The following is a 23,888-nucleotide window of genomic DNA, read 5'->3' on the forward strand; positions in this document are numbered from 1 at the left end:
GTTGAACTCGGGGTCAACATTAATACAACATTTTCCTTGAAAGCAGCTGAACATAAAATTCCCGTTCATTTTGGCTCCGATTTAATAAGAACATTTTTCCTCGAAATCAACGGCGGAGGCAAAAAAGGGGAACAAAACGCAGAGCGGCGGCTGCTTCATCAGCCGTGACTTTATTGGCTGTCATCTTTCATATGTTCATACGCGCTCAATGCGGCCATGCGGATAACGCGCTCCTCGGTGGGGTTTTTTTTTTTTTTTTTTTTCCCCCATACACAGATGGGAGCGCTCGGAACGCCGGAAAGCGAGGAATTGGGACGACGACCCGGGCAGTGGCCTCGGAAAGTGGCCAAATCGGAAAGGCCCCAAAAAATGCCAATTCGGATCATTAACATTCACGCGTTATCCACGGAGACATTAAAGGGATCTTTGCAATTAAAAAAAAAACAAAAAAAAAAAAAACCGACATTTCTTCATTGTATTTGTTGAAAGTGACACTATGGCAGGGGAAGTAAAACAATCTGGGGAGGGGTCGATCGTCCCTCGTTGGTGCGATCTTTTGCCTCTCTTTTGATTTTCAACCACACCTGAGGAAAAACAACCAATCAGCAGTGTTGCGTCCATCGAGGATGTGCGTCTGTGTGTGTTTCGGCATGATTTGCCTTCTTGTCAACGTTAGTGTGGTGGCCATCACTCGAAAGCGGCTCTGGATCTTTGCCCAGCTTAGCTATACTGGTCATGGGCGGAGTCATGGGGACGTTTTTTTCTGTCACTCAAAGTGCGGAAAGACCCACTGACAGGCACACATTGCTGTATTGTTTCATTTCACACTTGCCGGCTGGCCGGCTGTCTGGCTGGCTGACACGCGAGAGCCATCTTTTTATACAAGTCAGTAAAAATATAATTTTCCATTAAATACAAACAATGGCGACGAGTACCCAAGAAGTAGCTTGGGGAAGGTAATACAATGATTGCTCTAGTCCCCCCCCCATTCAAGAATCAGGCCACGTGAGACGGTCCGGCCTTTTGATAACGGAATGGAGGCGTTACCATGGTAACAACCCTCTTCAGCGCACCAAAGAGTCGAGGGGAACCAACGCAAAATCTTACACGGAGAAGCGCAGCATTTGTGCTGTGCAGAACCACCTTTGCAGTTCTCGTCCCAACACGTTCGGCCGGCAAGTGGAGTGTCGCCGTACCTGCTGGGAATCTCCTTCGGTGTACGGCAGCTTGGTGGAGACGTGGAACATGATCTCCTTGCCGTGGAAGTTGGCGTAGACCGACTCCGTCCCCGTTTGGCCGTGCGTGACGTCCAGGCCTCCTCGAAAGCTGCAACGATACGACGTGGAGACGGGAGCAAGTCACATCTGTGCTAGTCGTAAGGACGTTTCAAGTCTTGATTTCCCAGTTTCAAGCAAGTCCCAAGCGACCCTGGCACGAGTCAAGCCAGTCCAGTCAAGTCATGACTTTGTCGGAAGTTGAGTTGTAGTCTTGCGCAGTCGCAACTTGGACGTTTCATTTGTTCCGTTCCGTGACCACGCTCTTAACTCAAAACACTTTCAAATCACCTTTCCTCATTAAGATGAACGGCAATGCCGTTAATCTGTTCCGGCCTGCTAACCAGACACGCTGAAAGGAAAAAGAAGACGACCACACGCTCCAAAAAATTGTCTTTAAATTGCAACCCTTGCATCTTGCTATTGAATTTTTCCCGATTTGATTGAAAAAATTGGAATTCCTGAATGAAAACATCATAATCTTTGGAGCTCCTTCCAAACGTGCGTCACGCTGGTCTCTGCAGTCGACGCCGAAGCACACTGGTGGGTTGCCACCAGGCAAAACAAATCACCTTTTTCTAAAATGGAAACTGGAAAAGACTTTTGAGTCCACTCAAAATCTTTCATAAGGGTTCGCCAAGTAAGTCCAAAGTTCCCAAATTGTTGACTTTAGTCTCCGGATTCTTCCGCAAAGTCCATCCCGGATCGTCCGCGTGACAAATGGCCCTCGATTAGCTTTTATTAGCAGTTCACTTACAGGTGATGTCGAAATCAATAGCGAAGTCAATAACGGCCAAACGGGAGCTCGAGTGTTTGAAATGGAGCAACGGGAAGAGTGCCCCGTTGTAACGCTAGTCCAGAAGTTTCACAATGATGCCATGGGCTTTCCTTGGCATCATGTAAATATTTATCCAGAAACAGTATTTTATTATTCACGTCTGCTGGCCTGAAGTACTCAGGCAAGCAAGCCCCACCCCATATGACTTATTTCCCACCTTCCAGAAGTCTCGAATGCACCGTGAGGATACGTGACTTGACATTGACTCAGTGGGGTGACTAAACAATAGCAAAGCCATCGGTGATTAGCGGCGCGATGATAAACGCGGATCACGATTGGCTTGCGATCGATTGAGGGAAATTTGCCTTTAGGTTTAGAGAGTCGAGCATTGTCTGCGAAAGACGACGTCCGTTGCAAAGCAAGACCTGGAACAAAAACGGAAGCGAGGGAAAAAGAGAAAAGAGCACGCCCACCCTTTAAAGTCATGCAGCTCAATCTTCTGGCCCAGGAAGTCCAAGAACTCCACGAAAGCCGGGCTTTCGTCCGTGTTCCCAAAGACTTCCTCCTCTGTGGTCTGCCAGAGGAGAGACGTCAGATAAGAACGTCAGTCTGGCCCGGGCGAGCGGGCGAGCGAGCGAGCGACGCGTCTTCAAGAGAAAAACAAAAAAAACATCTAAAGGCGGAGCACTCGCCTGAGCAAACTTTTGATAAATGACTCCAAACTTGAAATTGTTGTTGATCACGTGCTCATCAAAGGTGACGATGAGGCGCGACGCCTGAGGACCAGATGATGGAAACGGTCGATAAAAAGACAAAAAAAAAAAAAAAAAAAACAAATCAAAACAACGTTCAAAAGACTCACCTTTGGGTAGAGAACTGGATAAAACCGATCCACGTTGACTTCTTCACAAACTAACTGAACCCACCCCAAAAAAACAGAAAAAAAAAAGAACAAAAAGATGATGAGGCAACAGAACGACGGCGCTATTTTTGTTTGAATGCCATTTTTCTTACCTTGGCCATCTGAACCACGTTGGGGAACTCAGTCAGGCAGGAAATTGGGATGACATCATGGTAGGTTCTTAGCCTCGAGCTGAAAGTCAAAGAGTTATTCAGAGGGAATTCTTCTTCTTTCTGAATAAAGGGACCGTCCGTTTGCAAGAAGCCGGCGTACGGAAAATACTGGAAAATTGATGAGATTTGTGTTGAACTCAAGTCCTCGTCGTGTTTCCACCCGTGACGTTTTCTTGTCTGCAGTTGATAAGTTGCAACTCTCGCTCAATCAAACTTTGAGATAGGGTTAGGGTGAGGGTGAGGGGATTTTAAAATAGAACCCGTCACGGACGGTATGGATATGGAAGAAATATAGCTAATTAAATTCTATGTGTGCTGTATTAGTAGGAGCATATATGTAGGTGAGCGCACCTTGCAGATCTGGAACTGAATGTCTCTTGTTCGTTTGTTTGTTCTACATTGTGAATGTCGTACCAGGGCGGCACCGACTACTGGAGACAAATTCCTCGAGTGTTGTTACACACTCGCCCAATAAAACTGATTCAGATTGAAGTGCTCTCCTTGTCTCAGGATTTTTGAAGGGACTGAGCCGATAAACGTTTTCTCGTCTGCACTTGTCACCACTTCCGGTCGATCCCGTTCAAATCCGGAGCGATGCCTTCCCCACGTGTGAGCGAGAACCGAATCCTCCCCAAACCGTGAAGGGAGAGCACGACGATATTTCCTTTTTGTTTCGGGACATTGGGGCGACTGAGTCTGCTGATTTCCCTCATCAGCTGAAAACTGGAAGAAACGAGTGTCAAATAACGAACAAGGGCAAAACGTTGTCGCCTTTTGAACGAAACGAATCCAAACGGTGGCCGTTCATCTCCCCCAGTCCGGGCCGGGCGACTGTCGGCTTGCGTCATCCACTTGACAGCCCCATTAAAAGAAAGCCAATGTGGCTTTTACGACGTGGAGAGGAAAGTCAAATCAATTCATCAGTTAAGTGAGCCGCGGGAGCGCCGACCCGCTGGCGTTATTTTCGCACGATGCGCCAGTGGAGGGAAATCCAGCCGACGATTCACACCGAGCGACTCGCAAAGATCTGACGCCGTCACGTCGACGACTTTGCCCCGGCGAGGCCCGTCATCTGGCGAAGGCGGCTGGGGATGACTCATTTGCGCCGGCGACGAAAGCCCGGCGAATCGCGGGCTCCGAAAGCGCCGTTTCAATTCATCGAGGGCTCTCTCGAGCACTCTCCATAAATTAGGATTTACCGTCCTGCTGCTTAGCTCGTTTGTCCCTCGACAAATTCCTCGTTCGCCTTGTGACGTACTTGGCCATTAAAAAGGATTCTGATAAGCCAGTGCTGCTTTGCAACTTTTTCAAATATGTGATGAGGAGAATGCATTTCACCAAGAATGAGATTTGACAATGAGTTTTTGATTCTTTGTCGCGACAACAGCCTCATGCCCCACCATTTGTTGTCTTTGAATGACATTGCATCACACGCTAGATTAAAGTTTACGCGGGATTTCTTTCAAAAATGTGCACTTTGAGACATATTTTCAAAAATTGGACGAAAACACAGATGAGCTCATGAAAGAAAATTTGTGTGTGTGTGTGGAGGACGGGGGGGTAGTCGAAAAGCATCCCGAACATCCAGCGGTTGACTGGACCCCGCCTCTCGCCTCAAGTCAGCTCAGATAAGCACCAGCCGGCCCAAGACCCTAAAGAGGATCAGGGGTATCGAAAATGCACGATGGATTGGTCGATACCAAAATCGAGCCCTTTAATTTGACGCAAAGTAAAACAGGCAAACGTTAACCCAACCCCGAACCCGAATCCCCCAGTCCCGACCCTCGCCGACGTTAAGCACAGCAAACGCAAACAATTTCCCCCCCACTAAAGACGTCTCAGAAGAGTGTCCCTAACGCGATGAAAGTTCCGTAACGGCCTTCATAAAAGTTGAAGGAACTCACATCCCGTTGGAGAACAAATGAATGCGGACGGCCCGCAAACGGCTTGTGGTCGGCCGGCTCCGGGGTCATCCTTCCCGGAGCGACGGCCTCTATGAGCAATCCTAACCGGGGAGTGCATTTATGAAATCAATCGTCTGATGATGGACGCTCGGAAAAGTTGCTCATGGGGGGGGTGAAATTCCAAGCGAGCCATCTGCGGACTCTTTTTTTTTTTTTTTTTTTTTCGTCGTTGTTGATGATGTTGCTGAGGGGATATTACTTCATCTTCTTCCATTAAAGAGATAAAAATGTGGCAACCAAGGGAATGATAACTGACCGGGGGCCCAGAATAGTAGCTATTAAAAAAAAAACAACAACACTGTAATAAGCAGTCGTACGTACCGCAGCATCAAGCGCAGATGCTCCTGATCCCCGATGACATCGTACTTTAATGAGAAGACCAAGTGGCCCAGGGCGGCGTCCACGGTGTAGTAATTAAAGTGCTCCTGGGAGAAGACGGCACAAGAAGATTTCGTGCGTGCGCCAGCTGACAAAAATTCACGCAATGACAAACACAAACACGTGACGTGACGGCGCACGTTCGCAGTCGTCATGGTTTAAGTCACCGTCATTTGTACGCTTAGCGAAAGATGCGAGCGACGTTCTCGCTAAACTCGGCTCACTTTGCCCATGAACTGCTTCCTGTAGATCTTGGCGGCGCTGTTGGTCTCCAGCTTGACGTAGGAGGCGGGGCACGGTTGTTGCTCCGCCTCTGATGTCTCTCGAGGCTTGTGATTGGTCCCCTCAATCCAGTAGCCTCCAAACTGGGGAAGCAGGATGAGGGGGAACGGCCCGCTGCGACCGAGAACCTGCGATAGTCACAATGCTCAATCCGTAGCCCTCCAAAGCGCTCATCATTTTTGCTTCATCTCAAAAAATAATGTGCGAAATTATCGGCGCTGTCGTCATTTTGGGGTTTTTGAGCCACCGATCCCATGGCGGGTTCTCGAGTTATCAAATCAGTCAAGATGCTGTTCTTTCACCCTTTCAGCAATTACACACAAAAAGGTGAGCAACATGACATAAATATGAAGCGACATCTGTGTTGCAGTATGTAGTCGCTCACGTATTTTTGAGCTTCAAACCCTAAAGAGGTTTCTTTACAGGTGCTTCTGGCAGTTTCAGGCACCCTTCTAACCCGCCGATATTCTCGGAAAAGGTAACCAACCCAATAAATACCCAGAAGCCGTGAGGCCTTCATTCGGTCAGTCGGATTCACGTGGACTCTTGCTTTTCGGGACTTTTGAGCTAGCGAGCAAGCCGTAGTTGTCAATGATCGCCTTCAATACTATTTTGGGGTGTTTCTCAAAGCAAATGCAAGTCAGCGATCCACTTTTGTCAATTTACCAGATTTGGGTTCCTCTCTAACGGGCAGATAACACACAGAAGGTTCGAGCAAAAGTGTTGCGCATTTATTGACAACAGAACACAGAACATAAGTCAGTTTCATGGCCTGGGTCGGTACCTCATGAACGCTGGGATACGGGATGTAGTCCTCTTCTGTCTGCAGGGACGGAAACAAACGTGGATCAAGCCAAGAAAAAGATTATTTTTTGCTCATCACTGGACGTTTTTAAATCGGGACACTTGTAGCACCCTTCCAACATGACGGAGATCGCAACATTTCCTTTTGTAGAACGCCATATGCGGTAAATCCGCTTTGCCAGCGTGCAGCCTCTCGTTTGAATCCAATGGTGTATTTTGCCATTCCCTTCACCTTCCGATTTCGCTCTCTGGTTCTCGTGCCGGTCAACCTTCCTGCCCGTGTTTCGGTTTTGCGATTTTTTTTTTTTTTTTTTTGGAGAGCGAGATCGACGACGTTCTCTCCAAACCGTCGTGCCTCACATGCGAAACATTGAGCAGCGCTTCCTAATGAAACAAAATCTTTGAGGCATCCACAGAAAGTGCAAGAAAACCAAAGCGATAATCCAGAACACGACGGACAAGCTAAGCTAACGACTGAGCGAGTGGACGTTCGCGGAAGACGGCGAGGATTTGGGGAGCAACGAACGGTTGTTTGACGACATTTTGGTTGGAAGGGGAAGTGTCAATGCAGCAGTCGGACTTGACTTGGACGGAGGCAACCAAATTCATCTTTTGACGAGACCTGTTCCGATTTACTTGAAGGTTAGACGTTGGAGTTTGCCTGCTGAGCGGGATTTGAAATGCGCTGCTTTCAAACTGTTTGCCAAACTTCTCCGAGTTGCAGTCATCAAAAAAAAAAAAACCCAACAACAACAACAATAATGAATCGGACAATGACGCTTTGCAAACACATGACAAAGAGTGAAGTGCTTCATGGATTCATTGAGGATTAAAGCTGATTGAAAGAGGTACGTTGTACAACTTATGTTTTCTAAGGTGTGCTTTTATCAAATTGCGATGAATTTCGCACCGTTTGTGTCGCAGAAGCCAAATAGAATGAATGAAGCCCCCCTGCCCCCAATAAGTACACCTAAAACTAAGTTTCTTTCGGCTTGTCCCGTTAGGTGTCGCCACAGCATGTCATCTCAGATGAAGGCTCAGATTTGTCTGGGACAGTTTTTACGCCGGATGCCCTTCGTGATCCAACCGCTCATTGAGATCCGAACTCACGACCCCTGGTTTACCAAACCAGTCCTCTAACCACAGGCCGCAATAAAGCACACCTAACCCCCCTTAACGTGAATATATCCCCACCCGGTATTTGCGATTCCCTGTAAGATTTCCAACACTTACGACAAATTGTTGAGTATTCCGACATCAACCCAAAACTCATCTGGCGAAGCGGCTACATATGTATCAAAGTTGAATTCCAAATGCATAAATTTAGGTGAGGCAACAAGGATTTGGCCTGGTCGCAGTCAGCGAGCGTGCTTCAAAAAAACAAAAAACAACAAAAAAAAACCCGTCTAACAGCTGATAAGAGAGCAGGCTCGTATATCATCCATCACAGACGCGTTTCTGCGTCGCGCTCGGCGAGGATTTGCAACTCACTTTGAGGGGCGGAGGGAGGGGGCAGCGCTGCTCGTCCATTCTGCAACCCTGCAGACAGGAGAAAAATAAAGCTATCAAAGGATGCCGACACAACAGGTGAAAAAAGAAGAGGACCGCAGCATCTTTCAAAGGCACAAGCAGCGGCACGGAAGCGTTTTTTTTTTTTTTTTGTTGGCGTTTTTTTGTTCAAAAGCGTCAAAGTCATTCCTAGCCCAGCACGGAGGTGTCGGATTATTCTTTGTTGCCTGTGACTCACAATCACGTTACATAAAGTCAATCAGATGCTGGGGGAGGAGGTAAAAAAAAAAAAAAAAAAAGATAAACACGGAAAGGGGGGGGGGGGGCAAACTCCAGAAGTCGTTAAAGCTGAAATACTGGTGTGGACTGAAGACTGGCAGGGAGGGATTTGGCCCTTTTGGATCTATTCTTGGTCTCCCGACAATTCCTAAAGCCCAGAATGTGTGTGTGTGTGTGTGTGTGAGTGAGTAACGTGGAAAAGAAAACAAAAAACATTGCTGATCACTAAGCTGCTTTGTGTGCAAAACCCCACAGGGAGACTTGAGACGCATCAAATTTTGATGCTGATCTTTTTGGACAGGGGAGAAGATGGGGGGAAAAAAAAAACAGGAAGGGGGGCATCTTTCCGCTTCTTTTTACATGACAAACAACAAGAACGTGGAACTGCTGCACGCAGCGCACAAATTCTCTCCCTCGGCCGCTCGAATTCTCCCTCGATCACCTTAAAAAACCTTACGGAAATCGCTCAATAACCCGCGAAAATCCTTTTCTACATCAATACTCGAACAGCGAACCGAAAAGAGAGAACGTGATGATCATTGCCAGCCTTCGCTGTTAACATGGACTTTTTTTTTGACTTGTATAGACGTCAATGGCAGTGAATGTGTTTCAACTGATATTTATGCGGAATTCAAGTGTCGTATCCGTTCCACAAGTTCACCGAGCCTGAGGAGGTTTCTCATCAGGGCTCAAGCAGTCACAGTTCTTGAAGCGCTGCAAGCGGAACGTCACGTGACCGTCCCGAGCGGACTTCCTTCGTTATGCCGCGCTAACGAGCATCGCTACACTTTGCTCGTATTTTCCTTTCTTCGCGCCTGGTGTCTTTGGGCAAATCTTAAACACAAGTACCGCACGCCATTTATTTGTACGAGCCTCTGATGTACATCAACACAAAGTCCGAAGGCCACGCAGAGCAAAGGTAACGTTCCTACGGGTGCTGCTTAGCGGCAACTCACCCGATTGACGTTTCTATTCAGCCCTGGAAATTCTCAATCGGTCACCTTCAGACTTCGAGATGGAGGCACACGATGTAACTTAGCACGTAAAATATTGGCTGATATTTGATCGGCTCGGTTCATTTCAGGCTCTGCGTGTCATCGAGCCCGTTGCGGTTTCTCGTCAGCGCTCGAGCGAATCTCAATAGATCAACTTCAAAGGGGGAAGATAGAGAAAAATGGAATGGTGTGTGGGGGGGGTGATTGAAGAGATACATTCCCTTTCTCTTGTGACTGGCAAATTCGGACTCGGGTTGTTTTCAAGGCTGTCGCGATCACAGTTCGAATTTGATCACTTTTAAACGTACAGACAGACAGAGGATGTCATCCCATACGTGGTACTTATGATTACATTTGTGCGTTTGCGTGTCATCGATCCCGGATGTCGAGGATCCCGGTCACAATTTCTAATTGATCACCTTCAATGAGGGACGGCCCGCGAATAAAACCCCGACAACGGGATTCTTTCACATTACTTTTCCGAGCTCAAGCGGTTAAAATTCTCAATTGGTCTTCATACTTGGATGGTTCCGCAACGTTTGAAGAAGAACCTACCGTAACTCCAAGACCGGTTTCAAGACCTGGATGTAATAGAATGCACACATTGGCTGTTGACTGACATTTTGACTTTGTTCCTTCTTCCTTTACTCTTCTCATTGGTGTGTTGATACAAAGTCTGAACGAAAGCTTCTCCAAAGTGTTTCCATCGACTGCACAGACACTAAGAAGTTCACTTGATGGCACGTTTTTTTTTGCTTTGTTTTTTTGTTTCACTGAGGTAAGAATCTGAAGGCTTCGCGCTTTAAGCGCATTCGATAGGAGGAACGGCAATCGCAATAAAAGCAAAGACACGAAAAGGGTAGAAGCCAGCAAATCGAACATCCACATGAAAGCCAAATCGAGAGTGTGAGAGCGACGCGGAAACGTTTCTGCCGCATGTTGTCTGGAATACCAAAAAAAAAAAAGCAGGAAAGGCAGGCCGGCGCGTCGAGGCAGGAATAAATTGCATTTTGGCTGTGAAATTCAGAAAAAGGCGTTTGATCGCAAGCCAGAGGAAGCGTCGCGGTCCAGCCGGCGAAAAGGGAACTTACGGTACCTGCATCCTCTCGATCATGGCAAACAGGTCCGAAGTCTGAAGGGGGGGACAGAGTTGACACACAAGGATGCTTTTAGATTTGTTTTGATATCATTTCCCAGCGCTTCAGACACCCAACAAGACCTTCCTTGGAAAAGTGTCAGATTTTGCAAAACATCCCTGCATTGTGTTTGTGTTCTTGATGAAAAACAGTGTAAAGAAGTAGCGCTTCTGGGATTTAAAACAAACAACAACAACAACAACAAACCCTCCGAGGAGCTCCAATGGCATCGAGCCAATTAGGCGGAGGAAACTTGGGAGTTTGAAGCCATCAGCATGTGTTAAATAGGCGCGCTTAACCTCCCCCGGTGAGGGATTTATGTTTTGGGAATTTGCCAGAACGGATGGCTCCACGTCTTCTGGCACGTAGCTCACCACCTGAAGCCGTTCCTTGGCATAAGCTTTTCTGCAACTGTAGACGAACGATCTCCAGTCTCTGAAAAGTGCTCGCTGCCGTTCCGCTGATCGGAACTTGTGCGCTATCCGAACTCTCAGATTCCAAGCGTGGATTTAAATGAGAAAAAAAAAATATATATATATATATTTTAGGCGTTTTACTCCAATAGGTAAGGCAAGATTTGCCATAACGCCCACCAAGCGCAAAGTTCCAGGAATTGTTGGCTGCTCGGTTGGCGGCTTTTGTTTCCGGGAAAACTAAATCAAGGGAGTGCGAGCCATGACTGACCAACTCGTTCTCTCAGTCCAAAGAGACGAATAGTACAGTCGTGAGCGCCATTTGCAATGTCCCAGGAAGTGCACAGCGGAAAATGCATCGTTTCCTTCCCCTTTTTTATCCCCCAGAACGCACGCTGCCGTCTCGTCCGTCGCTAATCTCCACCAACCAGGAAGTAAATTGCTTGATGACAAACCCACAGACAAAACTATGGCACCATTTTTTTTTTTTTTACGCAGTTTAAACTTTCTTCATGAACAAGTCAAGTTGAACACGGTCACATGCCTTCATTGTAGAAATTATGTATGCGGCCCCGTCTGGCCGAGCGTAACGCAAGCGGACTGAAACGCCGGGCTGACGTTTCCACGTGACGTCCTGCATTTACGGGGGGCTCGCTTGCATGGCGCACCGAGCGTACACGTGCGTACCGCTCGTGGTTTGAAACCCGCTTCGTGGGTCAAACGCTGGCAAAAAAAAAAACAAAGAAGTGTTTTACTTGCCGTACTCCGCAACTAATCGTCGTTAAAGAAGCCATGAGACGTTAAGAGTGTCTTGAGTACTACCCAAAGAAGTCACTTAGAACGCGCAAGTACGAGCCCATACTTGAATTCATCCGAGAGAACGATTACATGCTTCGGTGCAGCCGTTTCGGTTTGCAAATAAATGGACACAACGTCTTGGCACCGTAAGACAATTTGTTGTCTCCCGAGAGGAAGGTGGACAGAAAATGGACATTTTTCCATGGCAAGCATACAAATGGGTGGGACTCGGGGGTCTGGATTCTTTGACGGCAAGCGTGACGGTGAAATTAGCAAGTGGTGGGCTGGCACCACAGCCATTCGTTTGCAGTCTGGACGCGGTAGAGGAGGAAGGAGGACGGCTTCTTCTCACACGCTCCAAAAGTCTTTAAGAAAATGGCAAAAACTTCGTTTCTCATGCCGGCTTTGGAAATTTAACGTAGTGGCAGAGGAATTCATTGGGTTGCGTACATTCATCTATGGATGCCAACAGTGTGTAGTGACAGCCAGGACAATGAAATATTCTTGTACGAGGTGGCGGAGGGTTCAAATTGACATATCCACCAGACAATTGTTATTTCAGGAAATTTACTTTCTGTGCTGTACAACGTGACCGTTCTAACGTAAAATACTTCCTTCGGCTCAATAAATGGAGGGAAACACTGCATGAGATAGATGCAGTTGCTACTTTTTCCTCCTTTTAATAATTTGACGCTATACGCCCAGCCGAGGCCGGCAAATTCATTTTCCAGGACGACCACGACACCTTCCACCCCGTCGACGGCGCCACGCGGACCTGCTCTCAGCCCGCAGGAAGTCGGACAAAACGTCTCAGCTGGAATCGGCAAAGGCTGCGTACATTCGAGGAGGCGAGTGCCCCCCCCCCCCCACCACAAAAAAAAAAAAAAGAAAGAAAAGAAAGAAAAGAAAAGAAAATCATACTCACATCGCTCAGGCATCTCCTCTTGAGCAGAGGTCTGCGTGGGGCGCTGTGGAGCAACGCGTACGAGAAGGTGCTCTCCATGATCGTCGCGCAAACACGCCGAGCGCTAAAAGTGGGGGGGAAACAAAACAAAAACAAAAACAAAAACAAAGCAAAAGCAGGAGGAAAGTTGAGTCGGGGGGTGGGGTTGGGGGTGGGGGGGTTGCCCGCTGCGTTGGCGTGCCAGGAAAAGAAAAAAAAAAAAAAAGACGTTGGCGTCGAAATGCGGACGACGGGATTCCGCTTCCTTCCTCTTTTTGCAGCACGCACGCGAGCGATTGCGCTGCAGGAAGTTGAAGGAAGAGAGGAACGAAATTTCTCAGATGCGCTTCTCGTTTTTGTTGAATCACAACGCAGGAACGTTCATCTTCCTCCCTGCGGCGCGCACAAAGGGGGGGGGGCGCCTCTCGTCTATTGAAATTAATTAACAACATCGTCCTGTATGCTGATTTCATGCTAAAAAGGTAATTGCACGGTGGAGGAGAACAAAAAACTTTTGAAAATATTGCAATGCTTTAGAAACTCGTCTGGCGCTGACCTTGATCAGATCCAAACACTTCATGATTAGATTTGATTTCATTCCATTGAACTGGATCAAGGACGGCGTACTTTTAATCACGTAGAGTTGACTTCTTAAGACATTTTGAAAAATAGTCGACTTTCCATTTTTCTGAAAATGCCGCCCTGGGCCGTTTTCTCTTCCCGTGACGTGATGAACAACTACGCGAGGCGAAGAGCCAGAGCCACTTTCAAGCAAGTCAAAACTGCCCGAAAGGTCGTAAGGGGGGGGGGGGTCGTGTTTTGTTTGGAAGTACTGATTAGCGTTAGCGCCAGATACCGTTCAAGCGCCAGGTACACCCACCGCGATAGTGACGGCAACAGTTTTTCCCGAGCCCGAGCCTGGCGTGAGTCATCCCGACGTTGGCTGGAAACGTGAAGGCCTCCTTGAGCGAGGTCACCCGATTCCAGGCAGCGCGTCACCCGCCCACTCGGGGCTCGAGGCCGGCTCGCCACCGGGAGCGAACGTCCGAACCGCAATTTGAAAGTGAACGGGACCGTCGCGCAACGCTCGGGGACCGTCCCGTTGGATAATTAGGCGATGTCATCCAAATTGGCTGCGGATCGATTGCAAGGTAGCGTCCATGAGCGGTTGACCTCAGTTCCTTCAAAAAACCACAAATGCACAAAAACCAGTTGCCTGCTCCGCCACACGTCAGAGGCAGAAGGTGGAAGTTCCCCCAACTCTCTCTCTCAAATCTGTTTGATTGCGCAAAAAAAAAGATCAAACTCTAACTTCTGCGGTAGAAACGCCGGTGGGTGCGCCCTCGCCCGTCCAACCGCAAACCTTGGGACCGAAACCGCTCGTCTTCTAAGTGGGACACGCCCTGAGCAACCTTTACGGAGCCGAGGCGCATATTTTACAATTGAAAAATGCTAAGGGAATGTCACCAAAAATGGATCGGATAATTACTCTATGTACTTCCTGCCATCTCATAGAAGAGGATGTTTTTGTTCTGTCTGTCACTGTGCCTCACTGGCATAAATAAATAGATGAATAAAGACACGATATTTCTTAGCAATTACATAAAATCGGCACACTAATGTACCCCAGCACGCTGGTTTGGAATCACTGGTTTAGCCGACGGCAGTCTTCAGGGCACAGCAAAGAAGCAGAAAGGGCGATATTAAATTGGTGCGGGGTTCACACTTTGGCCAACATTTAGGATTTAAATGTAGGCAAAAAGAATCCCTTTCAGCAAATACTAGCGGTAAAACTTGGTCAAAAGCCTCCATAAATGGCCGGGGGTCCGCCACAGCCCTAAAGTTGGGGGGTTAGTTTCCAAGGAGAAATGCACATGAAAAAAAGAGCAGTCTCTTCTTCTTTTTCTTTCGGCTTGTCCCGTCTTTTTTTCCATCGAAGCCGATCTGGTGCATCCTCCGCTGTCCTCGTCGTGTCTTCCCTCGCAACATCCATCAACCTCTTCTTTGGTCAAAGACGTGCAGTGCCAGGACCAGGAAAAAAATAAATGCGGTATTCTACAAAATTGCCTTCAGTGACTCCACCTGGCGATAACGACACACAAATGTGACCTTTGGCCGAGCAAAAATCTGCCGTAAAAAAAATGGTTAGGGTGTTTCTTTAACACCCCCTCCCCGACCCACGCCAAAATAAAACAACAACAACAACAACAACCCTGGAGGATTGAGACTGAAAAACGGTTAAGCAGTACCCGCACGGATCAAATGCAGCGTGGTCGAAGTCCTGCGGCTGCTCAGTATCGATTGAAAGTGTCAATCACAAATAGAAATGGAGTTCGGGTAACCCGAAACAGGAAAACCGCCATCGGCGGAACGACCGGACGGGCGAAACAACAGAATGCGGACGCCTTTTTGTCCTCACGGGAAACCGTGGAAGTGGGAAAAGAAATCGCAAAGTTAAGAGTATTCACGGCCTGCCTGCAGTACGCGCTTGACGTCCCTTTGGGCCCAATTGCAGACTCAAGACCGGCAAAGGTTCTGCGCGCCGCTCAAGCGCGATCATTTCTGCAAAAAAAAAAAAAATGAAAATCCAAGTTTTGAAGTTCCGCCGCCTCCATTTTCAAAAGCACAGCCGGAGGAGATCGCTTCAAGGTTAAAGGACTTGATCGGCACCCGAGCGGCGAGACTCGCTCACTTCCGGTGCTGCCAATCAACTGGCGGTCCTTTCGACAGCGTGGGGGGGGGGGGGGGGGGGGGCGTACCGAAGGCGGGTAGAAAGATCCACGGACCGCCGCTGCACAGCTCTACCAGTTCATTAAGTTTTAAGGTTTTTTTTTTTCCATTTCCTTTGGCAAACTTGCAACTCATTTGCATCCAAAGCAGGATGTCTCCCCCCCCACCCCCACCCCGCCCCCACCCCCCAGGATCTCATTGATGCTCACAGGGTTATTCTCATCCTGGAATGGAAACCAGACTTCAAAGAGAATCAATCAACGGCCGCTGACGTCTGAATGGATCGGCGAGAAAATCGTTCTCGTTAGTCCTGAGTGCGGTCAGCGCCGTGGAGGGCCTGCGTGGGGGGGGGGGGTCATCCCCTTCCTAGCGCTCCATTTGAAACGCAACAGAAATGCAAAGAATGGAAAGGAACGATGTTGACTGACTGACTGACTTTGAGAGGGCAGCGCCGCTTGCTTGGCGTGTGTTGTGTAACAATGCACAACCTCGAACATATTTCATACTTAATCAGACAATAGGTTAAGCGTACTTCTTCTTTCTGAGTCGCTTTGAACATTCTTTGGCGGAACAACCCCCCCCCAGTCATGCTGGACTTGACTGGAGCATCAAAAGGCCTTTCATCAGTTTACAGCAGAGGTCGGGAACCTTTTCGACTGAATATTTCAAATATCTCAAAAGAGCCGTGCAATATTTAAAAAAAAAACTAAATACATCTGTATTCCCTGCTAAAAAAAAAAAAATTCAATAGAAATCTATAGAACTTTGGCTATCCTTAAGCGTCCGATGCGTACAAAGATGTCCATTATTGGTCGAGAGCGATGTCTTTTTCCTGCTTATTGAGCCAAAGATGATTTTTGTTTGTTTGTTTGTTTGTTTGTTTTAAACCACCCAAAGAATAAATACAAATTGAAAAGGACTGCACCTTCTGCCATCTAGTGGATGATGATTTCATTGTTCTGCCTGTCACTAAAGGTCACTGGCACAGATAATTGATCAAAGAAGAACGATGCACAAATCCCAAGATGATCAGGTTTGGACTGATAAAGTGGAAAATGCCAGCAGCAATGATGACAAAGTTGGGACTGAAAAGAAAGAAAAATATGTGACGATGCACTTATTGTCTATTTTTCTCATAGATATTTCATGATAGAATTCAGGATGTGCACGTGCGATCTATATAGGAGGACGTCGATGACAAAATAAAATTATAGTGCGCAGGGAGCAGCCGGTATATTTTGTTTATTGTATTTTTTTTGGGAATGTGTTGGCCTTTGAAATAAGAATAACCCTTCTCCGCTTTGACTTAAGAGATCTGAGCGTCTATATTTGCATACGAGCGTCTGGTAAACACGCCGGTGAGGACGAAGGCGGAATCAGTGGGGGTTTGGGAGCATTTGCGCGACCTTTGACCCGGATGAAACCGCTCCGGGTTAGAGCGGGAATGACTCACTGAAAAAGTCGGAATCTACGATGAAAACAAAGACTTCAGGCTACAGAAAATGCTTTGTTTTGTTTTGATTTGTTTTTTTTTTTTTTTTTTTAGTACTGACACAATGTGATGCTTACATGTCCAGACAGAAGAAGCCCAGCATTTTAGGGACACTGGCTGGCCTGTTGATTGCACGCTACACGCATAGCAGCGTGTAAAATGTTGGGCGATTTAAAAAAAAAAAAAAGAAGAAGAAAAAAAAGAGCGACCCTCCACACGATCGGGTGAAATGTGTTCTTTCTTCCCTCCCCGTGTGGCGTACACTTGACCTTCGAGGAAGAACAAGCGTAGCGATGTCTTCACCCTCAGTCGTGAGTCTCTGCCACCAAGTCAAATATTTGTCGTCGTGCCAAAAATGACCCGTAAGAGGCAGCATCGTCACCACGGGGCGGGGAATACAACGAAGAAGACTGACGAGAAAATTACACGAAGTTCGGCTCAACAGGGTAAAACTGGATTGTGGTGGCAAACATTTTACTGGAGCGAATGACAATACAAATTAAATATTAAAGATTAAAAAAAAGCAGCTTCTCCTCTATTGTTTTCTACCTAGAGCGCGATCATCGGAGAATCGGGGCGGAGTCGGTGGATCGGCCCAACTCACGTTTCACATTTACGAATGGCGGACCCTGAACAGAATTCAAGAGCCAAAAAAAAAAAAATAAAATAAAATTAAAAGAAAAGAAAAGAAAAAAAAAATCACTCACAACACTATCTTATAGCGACGTCTGGCGTATACCGACTTTGATCGTGAGGTTCGACTGGAATCCCCTTGGACCACAATCGCATCAAACGATATCGTGATGTGCAGTGAAAGCTGGGCGCAGGCGGAGGAACAATTTGAAAGACGGAGGCACGCACAGGAAAGGAGAGGAATGGAGATTAGCCATCGGGGCTAAAACAGAATATCCGCGGAAGAGATGGCGAGGGTGGACGACTTCAAATAATCCAGGTCGACGGTGACCGCGGTGAGGAAGTGACGAAACGGGTCCGAGCGGGTTGGAACAGCTGACGGGAGGTGACGGATGAAGAAGGGCAACGTTTATCAAACAGCGGTGAGGCCGGCCACGATGGACGGATTAGAGACGGTGGACAGGAGGCAGAAATGAAGATGCGGAGGTTCGAGCTCGGAGTCAGCAGGATGGATAGGACTAGAAATGGGTTCATTCGAGGGAGGGACAGCCAAAGTTGGAGGTTCTGGAGACAAGGTTAGTTACAGAGAGAGAAGACTTTGATGGTTTGGACATGTCCAGAGGTGAGAGAGTCTGAAGATGGCGCAAGGAAGTCAAGGAAGAGAGAACAAGACAAAGACAAAGACAAGACAAGACAAGGTTGATGGACGTTGTGAGGGAGGACATGAGGACAGTCAGGGTTAGAGAGGAGGATGCACCATGTGGACAAAGATGACACACTGCGGGGACCCCGTACGGGACAAGCCGAAAGGAAAAGAAGCAGAAGCAGAAGGGGGAATGCTCAAATTAGGCCTGTGTGGACCCGGTTGAAATATTTGATTTTGACGCACAAACCAAAGACATTCAAATTCACCTCAAATTGACCAAACGTGTCAAAATCGGCCACCGTGTTGAGCCGTATCTTGTGAAAAGTTTTTTTTGTTTTGTTTTGTTTTTCCAGGAACAAAAAGGGCCCACGGTCGCAAAAGTGCCAATGATTGACAGGTGCATCTTTTGAATCATTTCTTCATATTTATTCATGACGTCCCTGCTTTATTGCAACCATCTGGCTGGATCCATCTGGATCAATCAAACAATTCATCCGTCTTGTGTTTTTCACCATGAAAAATGTTGGCTAATTTCTGTGTCTAGCCACATGTCTAATTTTCATGTTGATTTTTTGATGTGTCAAAAATAATCAAAAGTTCCTCATGAGGAACAAAAAATGAAATCACTCTGGCTGGGATAATTCTGCCCATTCACGTCACAATTGTCACTTGTTGCTAGGCGGAATTATTTGGACACACCCGTTTGTTCCCCAAAATACCCCTCCCACTTTTTCCTTTGTTGTGCATCGTTTCCCTGGCAACCTGAGGCTGACGGCCTTGCTGTCAAACGTCAGAAAAAAAAAAAAAAAAAAACGAGAAGCGGCATAATTTTTTTTTTTTTAAAAAGCAATCAAGGTGAATGAACGAGACTCGTTTTATTAAAACGGTGATGTAACAAACCATGCAAAGACCAAAAAACATGACTATGAAATTTCATCATCGTGATGACAAGGACGCGAGCTTTTTCAATGGCATTCGTCTGTCCCGTCTGACTCGGGTCCTGCAGAAAAATGAATCAGTCGTGCTGGCGGAGGAAACGATTCCATATCAGGCACCATCCAAAATGGAAGCATTCATTTCGCCTCTTTGAAGTAAATCTCAAATATCAATATTGGAAATCCAACCCTCCTTAAATCGAGAAATGCCCGTTTATTACATATAGATATTTATATATGTATTTTTTTTTTTACTTTCATTATTTGTTGTCCAAGCAACAAACGGATTTTAAAAGTAGGGCCCGACACTTTCGTCACTTGTTGCTAGGCAGACTTCATGGGGCTCACCCAGCTTGTGCCCCAAAGACAGCCCTTATTTCTTATTATTTATTCAGAACACATGAAAAAATAACACCACAAAAGATAATTGTGAGACTTCATGTCACGGCCGCGCGACCAAAAGCGTCCGATGCGTACAAAGATGTCCATTATTGGTCGACAGCGATGTCTTTTTCCGGCTAACGACTCCAAAAAAAAGTCTTTCCTTACCTGGCAGGAAGCGGGAAGAGGCAGCAGTGGGCCGGAATGTTGGAGCGGGCGCTCTACTTCATCGGGGATGCGAGGGATCCTTCCATCGTGCCTCCTGTGAGCGCAAGCGGAGGGAAGACGGATTAGGACCGGCGATATTGCGGCGTGCGATTTCCGAGCAAATGGCCGCCCGAGCCGGCATCTCAGAGGAATAACGCGGCGGGTGAATAAAATTTTCTTCAGATGCCGCCGACCAATCAATCCGTACGGAAATTAGGAAAAAATAGATTTTAAATCGAGTCGCTGATGGTGTAGCGGGAAAAACACGCCTGCCTCTGCTGCGGCCAGCGTGGGATCAATTCCCGCTCAGTGACAGGCGACCAGTTCGGGGTGTGGTCCGCCTTTCCACCCGAGGCTCCGGCTTTCCTGCAACCCTCGTGAGGGTAAGCAGCAAACGAGAAATCTGGCCGACTCAATCGCCAGCCGTGTACGAGGAACTCGAATAGCTTGAAAAAGGCCACCCTGGGCATTTCCAAACCTGCCGCAATTCCCGGCCTACAGAGCGCACCCGCTTCTAAGCCTCACCCAGTACATTTGGAAAGGAAATACCATTTAGTACATACACACGCCGCAGCTGTGTAAAATCCGCAAGCGCCCACATTGAAACGCCAGATATGTACAAAGAAAGACAGTACACAGAGTTTAATGCTCCCGCAGCGCTAGCACAGCGCTAACACTAGCGCCGCACTAAAGCTAGCACTAACATTAACCAGGCCGGTTAAAAACAAAACTTACTGGTAAATATCACTGAGACACGCCAGTAACACGGCAGCAACACGCTAGCACAGCGCTAACAGGGCCGGTGAAAGTCACTTCCACTTCCTCGGCACATATATTCCACCGGTCTCATTCTTATGTTTTCCGCTCGAGTGCCCCCTTGTGGCCGTTGGAAAAAATGCACAAATTAGCCGCGTCGCCGCATAAACCGCAGCGTTGAAAGCGTGTAAAAAAAAAGTCGCAGCTTGTAGGACGGAAATTACGATACTTCCTGTATATTGCTAACCTGATCATTGTGAAAAAATATATATTTTGATCATATTGTGGACCTTTAAACTATATTAGCAATTATTTTATTTTTCTTTGAACAGACTTCAAATTCCACAATGACGTCAATATTTTTGTCTTTCCCTGATTGGGAGGTCAGAGCAAAATTTTTGCCGCTGAACTATTTCAACGAACCTAAACAAGATTCATAATTATTATCATATCTCGTGATATTAAAGCTGCCAAGCAGATCAAACGCCGTCATTCGACCCCACTATCGATTCTGAAGTCAATACGCAATGACGTCGTTGTGACATCATTTTTTCATCTTTGAGTTTACGGCGCAAATCGTCTTCAGAATTTATGTCGTGAACATCCCTACATGAGCGACAAATTTGAGTTTTTCTATGAAGTTGGTTTTGATTTTGCATTGATGATCGTCAACGCTGTTGGATGGAGATAATTCAATGCTAAAAGGATGTGAAAGTATCATCATAATTTTCAATAAAAAGCCAAGGACATTAAAGAGCCAAAGATTCCCAAATTTTGGAGGGACGCGCTGCTGTTCATTGGTCAGCGATAATATCAGCAGAAAGCAAACAAATGAGCGGCAACATCGGAGGAATCTGATTGGTTACTCACTTTTGGCAACGCCACAGTAGCATCACTTGAACGACGATGAGATGATTTTCCCCCAAAAATTGACGACCGGAACACTTGTTGAGCGCCATATTGCTCAATATTTGCTGTCTCCTTATTGGCCGATCGCATCCGAGCAATCCGATTGGTCGCCAACAGGCTGTTTTGATCTTTTGGCACCATTAGCGCGTCATCCCTTCCCTCGCCTTTCTTTGATCGTCTGATTGAAAAAGATCCAATATTTTGGACTCCGGCATACGATTCATGTTTTATTCATAGCGGACGTGGCGAGAGCTCAAACATCTTGCAGGGGTAACGAGCGACCTTTCAACTCGATCTCATTGCGATTTTTCTTTTCCTCCCTTGCGCAGCCGCAATGTTGACTTTTTTTGGACACAATATTTTTCTCAATGGCCGAAACTTTCCATCGCTCGCGGCATCCAGCGTGTGCGTGTAAGGCGTTAGCAGGCGACCGGCGGACTCCGACTCGATTCCCACCCGCTCTCACACTTTGTCCGTGACCGCCTCCGAGCGGCGACCGGCGGACTCCGACTCGATTCCCACCCGCTGTCACACTTTGTCCGTGACCGCCTCCGAGCGGCGACCGGCGGACTCCGACTCGATTCCCACCCGCTGTCACACTTTGTCCGTGACCGCCTCCGAGCGGCGACCGGCGGACTCCGACTCGATTCCCACCCGCTGTCACACTTTGTCCGTGACCGCCTCCGAGCGGCGACCGGCGGACTCCGACTCGATTCCCACCCGCTCTCACACTTTGTCCGTGACCGCCTCCGAGCGGCGACCGGCGGACTCCGACTCGATTCCCACCCGCTGTCACACTTTGTCCGTGACCGCCTCCAAGCGGCGACCCATCTGCGCTCGCATCCTGTTCGCAAAACCGCAGCACGTGGCGCCATTTCCAAGTGGCCACAAAGAACAACGGAAATAAAACCCGTCGTTGTGATTTGGCTTTTTTTTTTTTTTTTTTGCGAGGAAGCAGTGAAGAAAAGTTTCTTACGAAGCATTTCGTCGTCCTGATTATTATTACTCGCTGTTTTTGCTGCGCGGAATTACAATCAATTACAAGCTGTGATTTCATCTCGCAGATAGCGAGCCCCAATCTGCCGTTCGCGGGTCGCCGGCACAAATCTCCCGCTGAAGGCTGAAAGTGTTTTGCGAGCGTTTTACGCTCTCAGCGCGCGCGCGCGTGCGAGGCACATAAGCGGATCGACCCGATCGTAATAACAACAGCGCCGATATTTCCATCTTGACACTTGACGTGTGGATTTTTACATGAACACAAAGAGCAATGCAGTGCGTGTCGGAGGGATTCATGCCGCGAGTGTGTTTTGTTTTTCGTTGGGTTTTTTTTTTTCAGCACAGAGCGCCTCGTTATCAGCTGTGAGTGCTCGCACGTCGCGCAGAGAATGACACAAAAGCGGGCAGGGGGGATAAATCGAGTCCGACATGACGGGCAGAAGATTTGGAGCGCCTCGTCGTCACAATGCGGAAAAGCCCCGTGACAATTTAGTGGGGTGGCGCCGAGGCTTTTGCTAGACCGACAAGCTTCCATTTTTCCAGGCCGCACTGGTATTTAATTGGCAGTTGAGTGGAGTTTGCGTTCACATTATTCGACAGGTGTTAAAAAAAGAAAACAGGACGGAATGGCTTCATTTAGGATTTTGAAGCCTCGTTTTAATACTTACAAATGATACATTCGTTAAATGAACCGAAATATTCCGCCTGTCGAAGTGACACCACGGTGGCAAAAAAGTCGGGTTTAAATTTACGTCTATTCGAACTACGCTTAACTGACCTGACGGGATTTGGGGGGCATAGACAGACAGATTGCTAGAAGTTATCACCGGCTCATTATGTATTTAATAAAAAGGTAGACCCGCTCACATTTTCTCATTTAAAGGGAGTGAGAGGAGCCGCTTTAATTGGCGAGGAAAGAAGTCAGCTGGAAACACACAAACAGTGGCTGCAGGTTTTCTTTACTCCAAAATCCTTTGGGCTGTGTCGGTTTACAAAATAACCAAAATTGTTTGTTTTTTTTGTTTTCAGGGTGGGGCATTCATGAGCCCCTGACCTTGATTTTGTTTTCACATGATTACATTTGAAACAAAAGATGTTGTCAAACTCTGACAAAAACGACAATACTCGGCAATTTAACATCACCAATCCGTCTCGTACAGTCGCTGCAACTTTGGTCGCAATCTCAAATTTGTTTTTGAACGACACCTGGAAACAAAGCCCAAAACCGCAACTTCAAATCCAGTCGGCAGACATCTTGCGACTTTTCGGTTGGTCTACTGACGACGGACGTGTCTACCAAATCCCACGTTGCGGAGAAAAACTGGGTCGGGCGGCTGAATTTTAGAGTGGAGATTATTAGTTTGGTGTTTTAAGGCATTCATTTTCTTAGCCGCTTACCCTCACAAGGGAGTGCCGGAGCCTACGCCGGCTGTCAACGGGCAATTTGGTGGGGAACACCCCGAACCGGTTGCCAGCCGATCACAGGGCACATGGAGACAAACAGCCACGCTCACAATCACACCGAGAGGCAATTTAGAGTGTAGCAGGAAATCGGAGCGTCCACCCGGAGGAAACG

The 23,888-nt window shown here is 47.4% G+C and overlaps 1 protein-coding gene across 6 annotated transcripts in view; it reads right to left on the reverse strand.

Moving 5' to 3' along the window:
- rap1gapb (RAP1 GTPase activating protein b) overlaps positions 1–23,888 on the reverse strand; it is a 74,666-nt gene that overhangs the window by 12,281 nt on the left and 38,497 nt on the right. For 2 of the 6 annotated variants that reach the window (XM_061831907.1, XM_061831905.1), the window contains exons 1-11: positions 21,278–21,825; positions 19,613–19,706; positions 8,046–8,093; positions 6,535–6,573; positions 5,693–5,878; positions 5,412–5,515; positions 3,067–3,145; positions 2,915–2,968; positions 2,745–2,828; positions 2,526–2,626; positions 1,197–1,326 (exon numbers count right to left, since the gene is read on the reverse strand). In XM_061831907.1, the coding sequence (XP_061687891.1) occupies positions 1,197–1,326; positions 2,526–2,626; positions 2,745–2,828; positions 2,915–2,968; positions 3,067–3,145; positions 5,412–5,515; positions 5,693–5,878; positions 6,535–6,573; positions 8,046–8,093; positions 19,613–19,706; positions 21,278–21,366 (1,008 nt within the window). In that variant the 5' untranslated portion in view covers positions 21,367–21,825. Of the gene's footprint in view, positions 1–1,196; positions 1,327–2,525; positions 2,627–2,744; positions 2,829–2,914; positions 2,969–3,066; positions 3,146–5,411; positions 5,516–5,692; positions 5,879–6,534; positions 6,574–8,045; positions 8,094–10,433; positions 10,470–12,609; positions 12,773–19,612; positions 19,707–21,277; positions 21,826–23,888 lie in introns of those variants that run through there. The other 4 variants (XM_061831906.1, XM_061831909.1, XM_061831910.1 and 1 more) reach the window with 4 other exon arrangements.

Source organism: Syngnathoides biaculeatus, chromosome 10 (genome assembly GCF_019802595.1).
Source record: "Syngnathoides biaculeatus isolate LvHL_M chromosome 10, ASM1980259v1, whole genome shotgun sequence".
Classification (NCBI taxonomy): Eukaryota; Metazoa; Chordata; class Actinopteri; order Syngnathiformes; family Syngnathidae; genus Syngnathoides; species Syngnathoides biaculeatus.